Source organism: Oncorhynchus gorbuscha, linkage group LG10 (assembly GCF_021184085.1).
Source record: "Oncorhynchus gorbuscha isolate QuinsamMale2020 ecotype Even-year linkage group LG10, OgorEven_v1.0, whole genome shotgun sequence".
NCBI classification, from domain to species: domain Eukaryota; kingdom Metazoa; phylum Chordata; class Actinopteri; order Salmoniformes; family Salmonidae; genus Oncorhynchus; species Oncorhynchus gorbuscha.
Window position 1 is genome coordinate 72,594,509 of NC_060182.1, and position 17,380 is coordinate 72,611,888.

The 17,380-nt window shown below is 42.0% G+C and overlaps 1 protein-coding gene across 1 annotated transcript; it reads left to right on the forward strand.

Annotated features, from left to right (window-relative positions):
• The first annotated feature begins 49 nt into the window (after positions 1-49).
• kif15 (kinesin family member 15) lies at positions 50-15,517 on the forward strand. The gene is made up of 35 exons (XM_046366943.1): positions 50-588; positions 820-862; positions 1,101-1,287; positions 1,410-1,486; positions 1,567-1,604; positions 1,701-1,798; positions 1,888-2,067; positions 2,207-2,416; positions 2,586-2,711; positions 2,808-2,930; positions 3,122-3,266; positions 3,421-3,509; positions 8,261-8,470; positions 8,629-8,806; positions 9,019-9,160; positions 9,351-9,492; positions 9,698-9,883; positions 9,987-10,115; positions 10,440-10,545; positions 10,812-10,977; positions 11,130-11,280; positions 11,430-11,515; positions 11,616-11,694; positions 11,895-11,981; positions 12,067-12,171; positions 12,291-12,413; positions 12,527-12,673; positions 12,816-12,911; positions 13,014-13,178; positions 13,297-13,400; positions 13,510-13,576; positions 13,692-13,729; positions 13,850-13,982; positions 14,332-14,463; positions 14,609-15,517. The coding sequence occupies exons 1-35, from the start codon at positions 570-572 to the stop codon at positions 14,654-14,656; spliced, it is 4,155 nt and encodes a 1,384-aa protein (XP_046222899.1). The 5' UTR covers positions 50-569; the 3' UTR covers positions 14,657-15,517.
• The last annotated feature ends 1,863 nt before the right edge of the window (positions 15,518-17,380 follow it).

Genomic DNA, 17,380 nt, shown 5'->3' on the forward strand with positions numbered 1-17,380 from the left:
TTTGACCCAAACCAGCATCAAAGTGAAGTGCTGGTCGCGACCGAAAAATAGTCCACATTTTATTATAGGAGAGTGTACATTTTATTAAAATAGTATTTATGATAACTGTCTGTTCAGTAATGGAAAATGATATATGCAGCTTCTGCTTTGGGAGAGGGAGATAATTATGTACCATATTAGTTGAAAATATATGGTAACATTTTCTGTAGGCAAACCTGTAACGCCCAGTAATGGATACCACAAATCTTTGGCTATGCAGTATCACCACAGATAGAACAATGAGAACATCTTTGGTATCACATTATCTGGTGTATAATTTGTAGCTCGGTTTCTCGATGCTTTAAAAAAAGAGGTTGATGTAAATCAGACTTCGTCCAGCTGACGGCGATAAACAATGAATGATTCCATAAAATGATTGAAAAAGGCACGAGCAGTCGATGGTCGAGTATATACCCGCCAAATTCGAAGATGGATTTTAGTAGCTGTAGCTAACACCATCGCGGAGTTTTGACATTAGTTATTGTGAATGGTTTGCTAGTAGCAAAGCTACTTGTCTGAAAATATTTAACATGAATACGAAGGGAAAGGGTACGTCACCTTAACATTCATTTTTGCAAGTGATTAAAACATATACATATATTTTGGCGTTTGTTGGCTACCTAGCTACTTCCGTTAATATTATTCGAGCTAACGTTAGCATGCATTTGCTGTATGAAGCTTAGACATCTGATTAAACTTGTTTCTGTTTAAACCAGTGTCTCTAGTTACTTGATCAACCTTGACTAACTAGCTAACTGTATGTCTCCTCTCTGTTACCAGAATCTGTCGATTGCTCAATGCAGCATCAACAAATAACCCACAGGTAATGTGGCTTAATAATGCTTATTTCTCGCAAGAGCTGGCTGTCTTCAATTTAATAATACATACTCACTCTACACATACTGACACACGAGTTGCCCTGCCTCATTTGGCAATTTATACTGCCAGTACCTCTTGTTTGTCACGGCAATTCCATAAGAAGTTTGCAAGGGAGCAGAAACTGGCACCCAGTCTGTTGGTAAAGTGTATTAACCCTTGAATGTTCGTGTTCTGTAATGTAGTGGTGATAGTGACTCGATCAAAGTGTTTGTTCGGGTGAGACCTCTGACCCAGGGGACTGGCCTGACCACTGATGGAGACCAAGGCCTCTGTCTCACAGTCACCTCTCCCAACACCATTCGCCTGCACTCCAAGCCGGAGCCACGGACATTCACCTATGACCATGTTGCTGACATGGACATCACTCAGGTCAGTGTTGGTGGATAGATTATAGTTTAACTGTTGCTGTAACCTGGAGTAATTCACACATCAGTAGATAGAGGCTCAAATCAAACCAACTGAATATTTCTTCCGTCTCCTCTCTGTAACAGGATTCTGTATTCTCCAGTGTGGCCAAGAACATTGTTGAGTCATGTATTAATGGATACAATGGCACCATTTTTGCCTAGTGAGTGGTTTTTCTTATTGTTTTACAGTTCATTCTTGTTTTATGTGCTGTAATATCTCACAGATGTTTTCCTATTACAGCGGACAAACTGGCTCTGGAAAAACATTCACAATGCTTGGTGAGTGCTGCATTGAATTATTTTGTTTTGTTGCACAGACACCTTCATTTCTTTGCAGTGCCTCTGTACTAAATGTTGTGTTTGTTCTTTCCCTAGGTCCGTCTGATTTCGACAACTTTACTGATGACCAACGGGGAGTTATCCCTCGAAGTTTTGAGTACCTGTTTTTCCTCATCAACAGGGAGGTAGAAAGGGTGAGCAGAAAGTAACTGACAAGTGATTTTGTTGTTTATCTGTTTTTTTTCTCTGATTGAGGATTTCATATGCATTTTTTTCCTGACAGTCTGAGAATGCCAAAAGCTTCCTGTGCAAATGCTCCTTCATTGAGATCTACAATGAGCAGATCTATGACCTGCTGGACAGCGCCTCAGCCAGCCTGTTTCTCAGAGAGAACATCAAGAAGGGGGTGTTTGTGGAAGGGGCTGTAGAGAAGTTTGTCACTTCAGCTGCTGAAGCTTACCAGGTAGTAAATCATTAAATGTGATTGATTCAATGACTTGCTTTATACAATGCTTTGGTCATAGAATACTTTAATTTATTGTGGAAGATTGATTTGACTGACATTGAGCTGTTTGCGTTGAACTTATCCCGCTTCCTCGCAGGTGCTGTCAATGGGTTGGCGTAATCGGCGCGTGGCCTCTACCTCCATGAACAGAGAGTCCTCACGGTCCCATGCAGTCTTCACCATGACTCTGGAGTCCAAGGAGACTGCTAAGGAGGTGGTGAACATTCGCACATCCCAGCTGAACTTGGTGGACCTGGCAGGGTCAGAGAGGCAGAGAGACACACACACAGAGGGTTCCAGACTCAAGGTGACGCTCCAGGACTACTGTCCGCTGACTGAACAAACATTCACAACACTGCACACAACAAAGCATTTAGAGGGCTACTTTCCAACTTGTATGTGTTATTGTGTGCTGTGTACACTCATTTGTTATATTGTTATCACTCCTGACATATACCCCCTATCTTCTCTTCCAGGAGTCCAGCAGCATCAACCGCTCCCTCATGTGCCTGGGCCAGGTGATCATGGCGCTGGTGGATGTGTCTAATGGGAAGAGCCGGCATATCTGCTACAGGGACTCCAAACTCACCTTCTTGCTTCGGGTAAAAGGCACTTGTGTCTAATTCGATTTAATACAAAAACAAAGCTCTTGCTTTCTTGATGTTCCTGATGTGTGCTAACAGAACCTTTTTCTGCAGGACTCTCTTGGAGGAAATGCTAAGACCTACATTATAGCCAATGTGCACCCAGGCTCTAAGTGCTTTGGGGAAACTCTATCCACTTTACAGTTTGCCCAGAGAGCCAAGTTGATCAAAAACAAGGTTAGTATGAAAAGTTTATTTTATCACAATCAGTAATTGAATAGGCAAAAGGTTTTCTCCATATAAAGTGCTACTGATTGTAATATATATATGTATGTATATATATATATGTATGTATATATATATATGTATATGTATATATATCTCTTTTAGTTTAGTGAGCATCTCCTCGTGATTTCTGGTGCTTTCAGGCCATGATCAACGAAGACACGCAGGGGAATGTGAAGCAGCTTCAGACTGAGGTGAAAAAGCTGAAGGAACAGCTAGCTCAGGCTCTCTTTGCCCAGACACACAGTGGGGGAGACATGGCCCCAGGAGGGCCCCAGATTCCCATTGGTAAGGTTACAATTCAGGTTCCCCATAACATCTGACCTAGGCTTTGTTACACTGGCTCACTAGTTGATTCTTACATGTGTGTGTATACTGTCAATTTTCCCCTGTAACATTCATTCTGGAAAGTGTTATTGTTTCTACACATTCATCTCCCCAGACCTCACTGAAGGCAGTCTTGATGCATCATACAAGACACAGTTTTTAGAAGCTGTGCGTCTGTGGAAAAAGTGTGAAAACGACAAGCAGGTATAGCTTTCTGTACTTTGAAACAGATGACATAAGTCAATGTTATGTCTGAATTAGAGGTTGACCAATTATGATTTTTCAACGCCATTATTGAAGGACCAAAAAAAGCTGTTACAGTGTGTGTGTATATATATATATATATCACACACACCTTAGCCAAAAGCATTTAAACTCAGTTTTTCGCAATTCCTGACATTTTAATCATGTAAAATGTCTGAATAATAATAGTGATTCACCTTTTTATTTCTTTCATCACATTCCCAGTGGGTCAGAAGTTTACATACACTCATTTGGTAGCATTGCCTTTCAATTGTTTAACTTGGGTCAAATGTTTTGGGTAGCCTTCCACAAGCTTCCCACAATAAGTTGGGTGAATTTTGGCACATTCCTCCTGACAGAGCTGGTGTAACGGAGTCAGGTTTGTAGGCCTCCTCACTCGCACACGCTTTTTCAGTTCTGCCCACAAATTTTCTATAGGATTGAGGTCAAATCAAAGTTTATTTGTCACGTGTGCCGAATACAACACCTTAGTGAAATGCTTACTTACAGGCTCTAACCAATAGTGCAAAAAGGGTATTAAGTGAACAATAGGTAGGTAAAGAAATAACACAACAGTAAAAAGACAGGCTATAAACAGTAGCGAGGCTACATACAGACACCTGTTAGTCAAGCTGATTGAGGTAGTATGTAGATATGGTTAAAGTGACTATGCATATATGATGAACAGAGAGTAGCCGTAACGTGAAAGAGGTTGGTGGGTGGCGGGACACAATGCAGATAGCCCGGTTAGCCAATGTGCAGGAGCACTGGTTGTTCTCTTGTTGTTCTCAGACTCCCATTAGTCAAGCCCAATTGAGGTTGGTCGGGGCAATTGAGGTAGTATGTACATGAATGTATAGTTAAAGTAACTATGCATATATAACAAACAGAGTAGCATCAGCGTAAAAAGAGGGGTTGGGGGGGGCACACAATGCAAATAGTCCGGGTAGTCATTTGATTACCTGTTCAGGAGTCTTATGGCTTGGGGAAAAAACTGTTAAGCCTTTTTGTCCTAGACTTGGCACTCTCGTACCGCTTGCCATGTGGTAGTAGAGAGAACAGTCTATGACTGGAGTAGCTGGGGTCTTTGACAATTTTTAGGGCCTTCCTCTGACACCGCCTGCTGTAGAGGTTCTGGATGGCAAGCAGCTTAGCCCCATGATGTACTGGGCCGTACGCACTACCTCTGTAGTGGCTTGCGGTCAGAGGCCGAGCAATTGCCGTACCAGGCAGTGATGCAACCAGTCAGGATGCTGTAGAACCTTTTGAGGATCTCGGGGCCCATGCCAAATCTTTTTAGTTTCCTGAGGGGGAATAGGCTTTGCCATGCCTTCTTCACGACTGTCTTGGTGTGTTTGGACCATTCTAGTTTGTTGATGTGGACACCAAGGCACTTGCAGCTCTCAACCTGCTCCACGACAGCCCCATCGATGAGAATGTGGGTGTGCTCGGTCCTCCTTTTCCTGTACTGCACAATCATCTCCTTAGTCTTGGTTACGTTGAGGGATAGGTTGTTATTCTGGTACCACCCGGCCAGGTCTCTGACCTCCCTATAGGCTGTCTCCTCGTTGTCGGTGATCAGGCCTACCACTGTGTCGTCTGCAAACTTAATGATGGTGTTGGAGTCGTGCTTGGCCATGCAGTCGTGGGTGAACAGGGAGTACAGGAGGGGACTTGGCACGCACACCCTGGGGAGCTCCAGTGTTGAGGATCAGCTTGGCAGATGTGTTGCTACCTACCCTCACCACCTGGGGGCGGCCCGTCAGGAAGTCCAGGATCCGGTTGCAGAGGGAGGTGTTTAGTCCCAGGATCCTTAGCTTAGTGATGAGCTTTGTGGGTACTATGGTGTTGATTGACTGATCTGAAGTCAATGAATAGCATTCTCACATAGGTGTTCCTTTTGTCCAGTTGGGAAGAGCAGTGTGGAGTGCAATAGAGATTGCATCATCTGTGGATCTGTTTTGGCGGTATGCAAATTGGAGTGGGTCTAGGGTTTCTGGGATAATGGTGTTGTGAGCCATTACCAACCTTTCAAAGCACTTCATGGCTACGGCCGTTGAGTGCTACGGGTCTGTAGTCATTTAGGCAGGTTGCCTTTGTGTTCGTGGGCACAGGGACTATGGTGGTCTGCTTGAAACATGTTGGTATTACAGACTCAATCAGGGACATGTTGAAAATGTCAGTAAAGACACCTGCCAGTTGGTCAGCACATGCCCGGAGCACACGTCCTGGTAATCCGTCTGGCCCCGAAGCCTTGTGTATGATGACCTGTTTAAAGGCATGCATGAGAGCATCAGTGTTGCTTCCCTCGACACGAGCATAGTGATTTAGCTCGTCTGGTAGGCTCGTAACTGGGCAGCTCCCGGCTGTGCTTCCCTTTGTAGTCTCTAATAGTTTGCAAGCCCTGCCACATAAGACAAGCGTCGGAGCTTTGTGATGGCCACTCTAATACCTTGACTTTATTCTCCTTAAGCCATAACTTTGGAAGTAAGCTTGGGGTCATTGTCCATTTGGAAGACCCATTTGCGACCAAGCTTTAACTTCCTGACTGATGTCTTGAGATGTTGGTTTTGGAGCAGTGGCTTCTTCCTTGCTGAGTTGCCTTGCAGGTTATGTCGATTATAGGTCCAGTTTTATTGTGGATATATATATCCTTCTGTACCTGTTTCCTCGAGCATCTTCACAAGGTCCTTTGCTGCTGTTCTGGGATTGATTTGCACTTTGACACCAAAGTATGTTCATCTCTAGGAGACAGAACGCGTCTCCTTCCTGAGCGGCATGATGGCTGCGTGGTCACATGGTGTTTATACTTGCTTACTATTGTTTGTACAGGTGAATGTGGTACCTTCAGGTGTTTGGAAATTGCTCCCAAGCATGAACCAGACTTGTGGAGGTCTACAATTATTTTTCTGAGGTCTTGGCTGATTTCTTTAGATTTTCCCATGATGTCAAGCAAAGAGGCACTGAGTTTGAAGGTAGGCCTTGAAATACTTCCACAGATACATATTCAATTATGTCAATTAGCCTATCAAAAGCCATGACATCATTTTCTGTAATTTTTCAAGCTGTTTAAAGGCACAGTCAACTTAGTGTATGTACACTTCTGACCCACTAGAGTTGTGATACAGTGAATCTGTCTGTAAACAATTGTTGGAAAAATTACTTGTGTCATGCACACAGATGTCCTAACCGACTTGCAAAAACTATAGTTTGTTAACAAGAAATTTGTGGAGTGGTTGGAAAACGACTTATAATGACTCCAACCTAAATGTATGTAAACTTCTGACTTTGTGTGTGTATGACATTTACAACAATACTGAAAGTACACTTATTTTAACTTAATATAATGCATCAATAAAATCTATTTAGTCTCAAATAATGAAACATGTTCAATTTGGTTTAAATAATGCAAAAACAGTGTTGGAGAAGAAAGTAAAAGTGCAATATGTGCCATGTAAAAAGCTAACGTTTAAGTTCCTTGCTCAGAACATGATGAAGCTGGTGGTTTAATATTCCCAGTTCTTCAATTTTCAGAGTTAAAAAGTTTTAAGTTGTAGTTATAGAAATTATGAGGCGTCAACGATTTCTCTCTATACCAGTTGCATATCATATACCTTTGCATGTTCTAATAGGCACTTTACTATTGCCAGCCTAATCTCGGGAGTTGATAGGCTTGAAGTCATAAACAGCGCTGTGCTTCAAGCATGGCTAAGAGCTGCTGGAAAATGCAGTAAAGTGGTGTTTGAATGAATGCTTTCAAGTGTGCTGCTGCCTACCACCGCTCAGTCAGACTGTTTTATCAAATAGCAAATCATATACTTCAATATAATCTAATAATCACACAGAAATATGAGCCTTTGGTCATATGGTCAAACCAATAAACTCTCATTTCGAAAACAAAACTTTTATTCTTTCAGTGAAATACGGAACCGTTCTGTATTTTATCGAACGTGTGGCAACCCTAAGTCTAAATATTGCTGTAACATTGACGGTTGTGCAATGTAATGTCATAATTACGTAAAATTCCGGCAAATTAGTTTGCAACGAGCCAGGCAGCCCAAACTGTTGCATATACCCTGACACTGCTTGCACTGAATGCAAGAGAAGTGACACAATTTCCCTAGTTAATATTGCCTGCTAACATTAATTTATTTGAACTAAATATGCAGGTTTAAAAAATATATACTTCTCTGTATTGATTTTGAGAAAGGCATTGATGTTTATGGTTGTGCTTTTTTCGGCCAAGCGCTTTTTGTGAAATCCGTTTGGTGACGTTGAAGTATGCTGGTATTCGATGATAAATTAACAGGCCCTGCATTTATTTTCTGCAACGCAGGACAAGCTAGTTAACCTAGTAATATATTAATGACCATGTGTCGTTAACTAGTGATTATGTTAAGATTGTTTTTTTTATAAGATAAGTTTAATGTTAGCTAGCAACTTACCTTGACTCCTTGCAGCCACGAGTTCCTTTTGACACTGCACTCGCGTAACAGGTAGTCAGCCTACCACGCGTTTCCTCGTGGATTGCAATGTAATCGGACACCAATAACTGGTGTCCAAAAATGCCGATTACCGATTGTTTTGAAAACTTGAACTCTGCCCTAATTAATCGGCCACGCCGATTTTAATAGGTCAACCTCTAGTCTGAATATTGTTTGTTAGAGAGGGATGGTAGTTAATAGACATACTGTACATCCTCCCCTCCTTAGATGCTGCTCCAGAAGGTGGCTCAGCTTGAGGAGGCCTGGTCCCAGAAGGAGAAGTTCATTCACTCCAACCGCATGATTCTCAAGTTTAGAGAGGAACACATCTCTCGCCTGGAGAAGAGCCTAAAGGGTGGCCAGGGATTACTGTCTGACCCACAGAGCCAAGCCCTCGTCGACCAGCTCAAAGACGAGATCAAGATCCTTCGAGACCAGGTACAATATGTTACCCCGTTAAATTACTGTTGACCCCAATCCCCAATTCAACTCGCACTTTCACAAAACACTTCAGAAAATGAACAACCACATGTACAACTCCTTAATTTGATTGAATTTGGCATTTGTGGCTACTTCTCATTCCCTCTGTCCTACAGATTGCGCATCACCCAAAGATGACCCGGTATGCAGCAGAGAACTACAGCCTCCGGGAGGAGAACCGGCAGCTCCGCTCTCTTGAGTCTGTGAGGAGAGCTAAAGAGGCTGCAGGCCAAGCTGCTACAGAGCTAGAGGAGGAATTCCAGAGGGCTCTGGAGACTGAGTGGTCTGCTGGAGGTAAGCACAGGAGATGCACAAGTAATGAAGGGACTGCACATCATTGTGAAAGTACCGCATTGTAGCGCTGTAAATGTTGAATTATGCTTATCAAGTATGCTTGTAGTAATGTTTGTATTATGCTTATTATTCTTGTTGTGATTATATTAGTGATGTAATTCATCAAAGCATGCAAGGGTATTCAGTCAAGTGAATTTAACATTTCTCCACAGCTCAGCCGTCTTACTCCACTCCGGTAACTGCAGAAAACATTTCTGCCATATCCATGGAGAGGCTTAAGGCCCAGTTTCTCCAGAAACAGACGGAACTCACAGCCACCATCCAAGCCTTCGAAGAGTATAAGGAACTCACCAAGTAAGGAGGCTCTCTAGAGACATGCATGCTGTTATGATATTCAGTATGAACCCTTGACTTCATGGACAAAAACAAATTGTTGCATTTAATTGTAATTAGCTCTTGGAACTTGAAGTTTATTGGCACCATGTTTTTTGTTATAGGCCCATATTGTGCTTCAGAGGTTTAAGGATTGTTCCTTATGTTCCAGGAAACAGATGTCAGAGTTGGAATCAGAGACTAGGTACCTGGATAAGTCCAACAAGCACCTGGAGAACATTCTGGAGGCCACAAAGGCTCACAAGAAACTGGAAGTTTCTCAGCTGAACAAGATCCACTTTGAAACTATCAAGGTGAGGGTATTTGCTTTATTTAGCAGCTCGCCGATGGCTCAATGCCCCTCGTGGGCTGTGCTTGAGCTACTATAGAGGGTCACGGGTTGGGGTACCTCTAGATCCAGGACTTTGCTCAACCTTGGTTTAATTCTATGAAGATAGCCTATTAATGACTAATACTTTATTTCTCATGCTAATTTTATGTGACTGTTTTGTTCTCCAGATTCTCACCACCCCCACCAAGGCCTACAACCTGCGGACCCGCCTGGTGCCACTCTCCAGCCCCGACCACCTGAACATGAACGGGAGAGAAGATGAAGACGTGGATGACATCCAAAGTGAACAGCCTCCACCAGCTATGACTGAGATGGCCTGTGAGGCGCTGACTGAGGAGCTGCAACAGGTCCAGGTACAGCACCCGGGGCCTCATCACTTATAAAACAGATAACGTAATGTTATACTTCTCATTCTCTTGGTGGAATCTACAAATCTATTTCCCTTTTGCTTGGCAGGAGCAAGCCAGTCAGGTGCAGACTCTGCTGGACCAGGAGGAGCTGAAGAGCAGGAAGCTGCTGCAGCAGATTGTCAAGCTGGAGGAGCAGGTGACTGGGATGATAGAGGAGTTCAGCTGCAAGGATGAGGTAGGGAACTTCTGTCATGGTCTGGATATGTTATTTTAGTATTCTTATCTTTTATTATTTCTTATTGTTGCATTGTCGAGGGAACCGGCAAATAAGAATTTAGTTGGATGGTATATACCATCTGTATCCTGTACATTTGATTTAATTCAACTTGAAACTTGCATAACTATGTACAGATAAAGCTGAATACATTGCCTGAGGTGTTTCATTCTATGTGATATTCAAGCCCTGTCTTGAAGATAATAAAGTCATCTCTTGAGCTGTATTGGTTTACAGGTAATGACTATTACGCTATGGTAATGAATTCTTTATTTGCATGTCCAGCTGCTCTCCACTGAGCGAAGTGGCTGGAACAGAGAACAGCTGAGCCTGCAGGAGACTATTAGCAACCTGGAGCAGAACCTACAGGCAGAGAGAAGGACCGGGGAGGGTAATAACCAATCACACACTTTACCAAGTTTATACTGAGTTACCCAGGGTTCTCTGGCGATAGTAGTCGAAGACTGTATGCATCCACTATGGCCAGAACTAATACTCAATTGTGTTACTAGTGTTAGACTAAAGAAACCCCTACTTCACCACCCAGGCACCCACTGTTAAAACCATAATGTTCCAATAATTGAGTCAAACGACAGGAGGGTTTGTCTTTTTCCTGGGTATTATATGGTTATCAAAACGATCCATTCTCTTTTGTAGTTCTGAAGAGCGAGGTTCATGACCTGCGCCTGGTGCTGCAGTCCTCTGATAAGGAGCTGGCTGCTGTGAAGAAGGAGCTCTGTGAGGGCCAGAGTGAACAGCAGAAGGAGATGTCACACCTCTCTAGCAGCCTGATCAGCACTCAGCTACAGCTCCAAGAAGTCCAGTATGTATGCATGGCTACAGCTGTCTTGTTGTTTCGTGTGTGTCGGATGAGATTTCCTCCGTTTGATGGAAACCCTGCGAACTCAATGTCACCATAGTAGTTAGCAGACTCTCCATCTCCTCCCCCTCACATGTTTTCCCTCTCTCCCCCAGGCGGGAGTGGGAGCAGCTCCTAGAGCAGCAGCGGTCCCTGCAGGATGCCTTTGACCAGCTCCAGGCAGAGGCCAAGTTTGATGCAGACCAGTCCAGGCAGCAGCTAGAGGAGAAACGGCAGGAGGTCACAGCTCAGCAGGCCCAAATCACGGTCAGTCAGCCTCTCTTTAAATCAACCAAGCACTGCTTCTCTGTTAAGGACATTCAGAACATGTCTCTCATTTGTATTAAATTACAGTTAAACGTTTGAGGGTTTTGTGTGATTACTTTTTCTTGATGAATATGTTGCTTGCATTGTAGGAATTGACAAACGCTCTGCAGTCTGAAAGAGAACACACCAGTAATCTGACCTCCCAGTTGAAAGAGGATAAAGAGAGCACTTTAGAGTGAGTTGTATAAAGGATTGTTTTTGATTTGTGGATGATGAGACCTCCTTGAAGTGCATTTGAAATGTTATGTTGGCATATTTAATTTGTTTCTCCCCAGAGAGCTTGTTCAGACAATGGAGCAGAATGCAGTGCTAAGGAAGCAAGTGTCTGACCTGACTACACAAAGCCAACAACAGGTCTGTTTTTCATCGTTAGTGTTTCGTGTTTACATGGTTGGATATTACAGTGCCCTAGAGTTAAGTAGAAGTTTATTTGTTTTTTATTTTTAGAAATTGCTATCAACAGTGTTTTAGTTTAGTTGAATGCTCTTTGCCATAGTGAATCTTAATCTCCAATCAACTGTAATTGACCCTCTGTTTGTATTTTACTTTGAAAGGCTTCTAATATGGAAAGCCTTGAACAAAGTCTGACAGCTGCCAATGGGACCATAACCGGTCTTGAGCAAAAGATTGCACAAGACAAAGTAAGTCTGCTCACTTAAATGACCTGCCATTAGTTATTATTATTTTGGATTATAGCATGGATATGATGTCTCTTTTGTTTAACAGGAGTTTGTGCTGGAGCTGATAAACCAGACCAGGGACCTCCGCAGTGAGCTGGGTGAAAAGGATCAGTGCCTCGCCATGCTGTCTGGAGATGTCAAAGACCTCACGGTACTGACTCAAGTCATTTGTTTATCTTTTAATGAATTATAATGTTTAACTTGTATTCTTCTCAATTCTTACTGTATTTTATCAATGTGTTTTAGTTTTGGCCTGTTTTGTTCTGACAGGCTAAGTACAGTGCTGCTTGCTCTGAGAGAGCGGAGATCAAGGAACACAACAACAGGATGCAAGCAGAGCTCCTGAACCTGAGAGAAGTAGCAGAAAGGAAGGTAGCTTCTAATCTGATAGAGGTAAGACTTGGAGTTAATTTTAAATTAACAATATGGCCTCTTGAGCTTTGATACGATAACATGTGCCTGAAATCCATCATTATGACGATGTCTGGATGGATGTTTGTCCTCAGGTAGAGGTGCTTCAGGAGGAGGTGGTCTATGCCACTGAGGAGGTGGAGCGACTCACCAAGGTGTTAGATGAGCAGGCAGGTCTTCTCCAAGCTTCACAGGATCAGACTGCTCAGAAGGAGGCTATCATCCAAACTCTCCAGGAGAAGGTAACAGACCTATTTCTATACATATACAAAGAGCCACTGAAAATGAATCAAGGGCTACAGTAGCATGGAAAATGGTAGAATTGAGACCAGACCTTTAGACATGACCTTTACTCATGGGATTTCCCTGCCTGCTTTTCACCAGTTAAAACAACAGCAAGAAGCGGTTGAGAGGACTGTCCGAGGCGAGAGTGCCAATCATATTCCACAGTCATCCGTCACCCCTAAAGTGCTGCCACAGGTAACGGATACTTGTGTCTGATGGTTTTCCCTCCTGTATGCATTACCAGGAAGGAACTCTGTCTGATCAAGAGAGGGTTAGCTAATCTTATTGATTTCTCAGACACCTCACACCCCCCGGAGCTTCAACACTGATCTGAGCCAGGTGCTGGAGTGCCAGGAGAGGGAGCTGGAGAACCGACGCTCCTCCATGTTGACTATGGAAGTGCTCCTCACTGAGCTCAACTCGGAAAGGGCCGCCAAGAACGAGGAGATCCAGAGGCTCAAGGTGGGTTTTCTTGTTTACGGGATGTCATGATGAATGCTAAACATCCAATCTTGAGACACTTATTTAACACATTGATATAACACATATGGCATCTAACAAGTCTGTTGATTTCCCACAGGGTCAGCTGAATGAGAAGGAAATTATGCGACTGGAGATCCAAGTTCTTCTTGACCAGTTCTACACCAAGCAGAACCAACTGGCTCAGAATGAAAACACAAATTGGTTAGTCCATTCAAAATCTCTTATTTTCACCAATTCATTTTTGCAACCCAAGTGTTATCAGACAGTTGATTTGTCAAGTGTCTGATGGATATATATATATAATTGACAGTGAAGTTTTAAATGAGGCCATTCATCAGAATGTCTTGAGGGAGCTGCAGGAGGAGAGGCGTGAAAAGGTGTGTATCAATCACTCAACTCTCCTGTTCACCTGAATTTTAGTTTTTGCAAACAGAAAATGCCATTGTTTGCAGAAGGTGGTTTTTCATATTGCCTCATTCCTTTCATTTTCAGAGCACAGCAATACAGAGGCTCACTGAAGCTCGGGAAAGGTATGCAAATAGAATGTGTGAGAGAACAAAGTATGTTATGTGTAATCTACATGTGTATGCAAATATGCTTTCTCTAATATGCATTTGTTAAAGTTTGACATCTGTTTTTGTTTTGATTAGACTGCAGAGTCAGGAATCCCTACTGGCCCAGTCTCACATCTGTGTCCAGGAGCTGACTAACGAGCTGAGGAATCGCTGCCTGGAGCTCAGAGAGCTGAGCACTAAGGAGCACGACAAGGAGAGACTGCTTCAGGTGAGAACGGCATCAGGGTCTGAAGGGGTTCTGGTTATTGTCATTTTGAATAGAAACAATTATTTATTTATTTGAGCAGGCAGGTCAATTAAGATAAAATTCTTATTTAAATAAATACATGTAATTTATATGGAATACAGAAAATAGCAACTTTCACTAGTTGACAGGCTGGATCGTTTTATGGGAGACATCGATCTCCATGCTCCTCCAGACAGCAATGATATCAGGAGCTGTCCTAGTCCATGATTAGTTTTAGGAGGGTCCTTCTGTACTGAATCTAGTTAATATATGGACATTGTTTTAGTGTGAAGTTGGGAAATGTCTGTATCTGCCCGACTGTCCCCTACAGGAAGTGGAGGTTCTTCGGAAGCAGGTTGACCACTTGTCTGAGGAGAACGGCAAGCTTGTGGGCCATAAGAACCATAAGCAGAGGATTGAGTACCTGGTTAAGCTAAAAAAGGAGAATACCAAACTTCAAGAGGTAATAATCATATTTAACATTTCATCACATGCCTGCATGGTGTACCATCAAGAAACTTGGCCTCGGCAGTGAAATACTGAGGGGCCATTTCACTGCATTAATAGACTATAATTAACCCAATTTTTATTTAATTTTTTTATTCAAGGAAAATGAAAAACTCAGATCGGAAATGAGTGTGCGAGAAAATGCATGAAGCATGGAGAGATTCTCATTGGCCACTCAACATTTCTTGTTGACTGCTAATATGTCCCCCAAACAACCTTTTCCCATTTCGAGTTGACTGATAACCATGCTATTGTATCATCACATAGGATAAACAGGTCAATAAACAGGGCATTACCTGTTTCAAAAACTGATTCTCTCAAATGTATTTTAATATTTCTATATGAATATACTCCTATTTTTAAGGCTGGGCTGGCCAATACATTGTTTATTTTTACTGCAATATGTATAATTGCGGTAGGTATGCATCTCATTGGATCTTAGTATCCCATGATATTTCCACTATACCTCTGCAGGTTAAAACATGGGCTACTTGTTCTCACCTGCAGCCAGTGTAGCTCCCTAGGCCACGTTTAAATGGAGGCCACAGCGTCATCTGCATTTATATCTTACACTCGTTTATGCGACATCGTCCTTTGTATTGTAATTCTTTTGATATACATTTTGGTCTATATCGCCCAGCCCTAGTGTTTACCACAGTGGCTACCAGAGATGCCACAATAGGGTAGTCTCATTGTTTAACAACTGAACTGCTGGAGTAAATATATTTCAAAACTGTAAATGGATGTTCTCTGTAGTAGAATAATAAGTAATACGGGTGAATTTGTGATTTAGTTTTTGTTACCATTATCTTGTCTGTTGGAACAATGTGTCTTGTTTGACTTTTTCTATTAGTCTCATCTATGGCTTTAGAATAAGTGACAGGATCATGTCTTTGGACAGGGTGCAAAACATTTCCTGTTACTTTATGCTAAACTGTGTACTGCTTCTTTCTACCATTTCTACTCTTTGTAATATGTGTTAATGAGATTAATAAAGACATCAAAGTGTATGTATATTTACGTTTCTTGTGGTTTGCATTAGGAACACATTGCAGTATATCAGAGGTGTCAAACATACAGGCTGTGGGTGAGGGACAAACTCTATACTTTTGAAATGACTTGAACTAAATTGAGACTGAAGGAATTCTAATCCTCAATATCTGAAATGAAAGCTAGATAGTCAGGGAGAATCAAATTCAACCTGGACTGAGGGTAGATGTACCAAGGTTGGGTAGGTTAATTTTGAAATGTAATCCATTATGTCAAATTGGGTAAAAGTTAACTGATTACATTCTGTTACTTTTAGATTAGTTTCCCTTTTTTATGATGCATTAGAAGACAAATGTATGTTACCTATTGCAGGATAAATCAATGTTAGATTACATAGCTGGCCATGTGGATTTTACTTTTATGGGTTGGTTATATTGGCTTCTTCCAACCCATCACTTTCTACTACACAATACAATTAAATTATATCTTTATATTGATAAAAAAATATATTTCAGAATTCCTCTCATTCCAATAAATATTAAACCCATTGATCTTCAAGAATAGGACTTGGAAATATGGATGTATAGATTAGTCAATGTTTTACCTGAGAATGACTCAAACTAAGGACTTATTAGCCAGCCCTACTGTTTATGATTATGTTGTCATGGACTGATTGGGCTCATTGATTCGAGTTGAAACATAAATGCTGCACTCATGGAATGGCATGCTTTGAGCACTAACGAAAAGCGCTATTTCCATTAAAAAATGAATGCCATATGCCATTTGCCATAGGCCTATTGTTTACCTTTTTGTGGGTGACACTGAAATCTTGATAATATGCAGCTGTTTAAAGGGCAAATCCACAGATGAAACAAAATGACCACCCCAGCTCTGTTTTGGTAAAAAGCTGAGGGACAGGCCTGGAGAAATATAATCACTCCGATTAATAGACAGCTATAGGTGCAAGGACTGACCATCCATGATATAAACTTTTTTGTTTTAATCATGTTATGAGGCTATACAGTGTTGAAATGTAAACAATGTTTACAAACTTTGAGGTAAAACTAGCTTATATTTGGGGTTCTCATGGAGTGGAACAGTTGAACTAAGATCATGAGGCAAATTATGTTCTTCAAGAATCAATGTACAGTTGAAGTTGGAAATGTACATGCACTTTAGCTAAATACATTTAAACTCAGTTTTTCACAATTCCTGACATTTAATCCGTGTAAAGATTCCCTGTCTTAGGTCAGTTAGGATCACCACTTTATTTTAAGAATGAAATGTCAGAATAGTAGAAATAATTATTTATTTCAGCTTTTATTTCTTTCATCACATTCCCAGTGGGTCAGAAGTTTACATTGCCTTTAAATTGTTTAACTTGGGTAAAAGTTTTGGGTAGCCTTCCATAAGCTTCCCACAATAAGTTGGGTGAATTTTGGCCCATTCCTCCTGACAGAGCTGGTGTAACTCAGTCAGGTTTGTAGGCCTCCTTGCTCGCACACGCTTTTTCAGTTCTGCCCACAAATGTTCTATAGGATTGAGGTCAGGGCTTTGTGATGGCCACTCCAATACCTTTACTTTGTTGTCCTTATTAAGCCATTTTGCCACAACTTGTGAAGTATGTTTGGGGTCATTGTCCATTTGGAAGACCCATTTGCGACCAAGCTTTAACTTCCTGACTGATGTCTTGATGTTGCTTCAATATATCGACATACTTTGCCTGCTTCTTGATGCCATCTATTTTGTGAAGTGCACCAGTCCCTCCTGAAGCCAAGCACCCCCACAACATGATGCTGCCACCCCAGTGCTTCACGGTTGGGATGGTGTTCTTCAGCTTGCAAGCCTCCCCCTATTTCCTCCAAACATAACGATGGTCATTA

Excerpts from the sequence above, each read along its gene's own strand:
- kif15 (XM_046366943.1), top strand. Across the intron at positions 9,161-9,350 it reads GAGTATAAGGAACTCACCAA|GAAACAGATGTCAGAGTTGG; the intron begins GTAAGGAGGCTC and ends CTTATGTTCCAG. Across the intron at positions 14,464-14,608 it reads AGAATACCAAACTTCAAGAG|GAAAATGAAAAACTCAGATC; the intron begins GTAATAATCATA and ends TTTTTATTCAAG.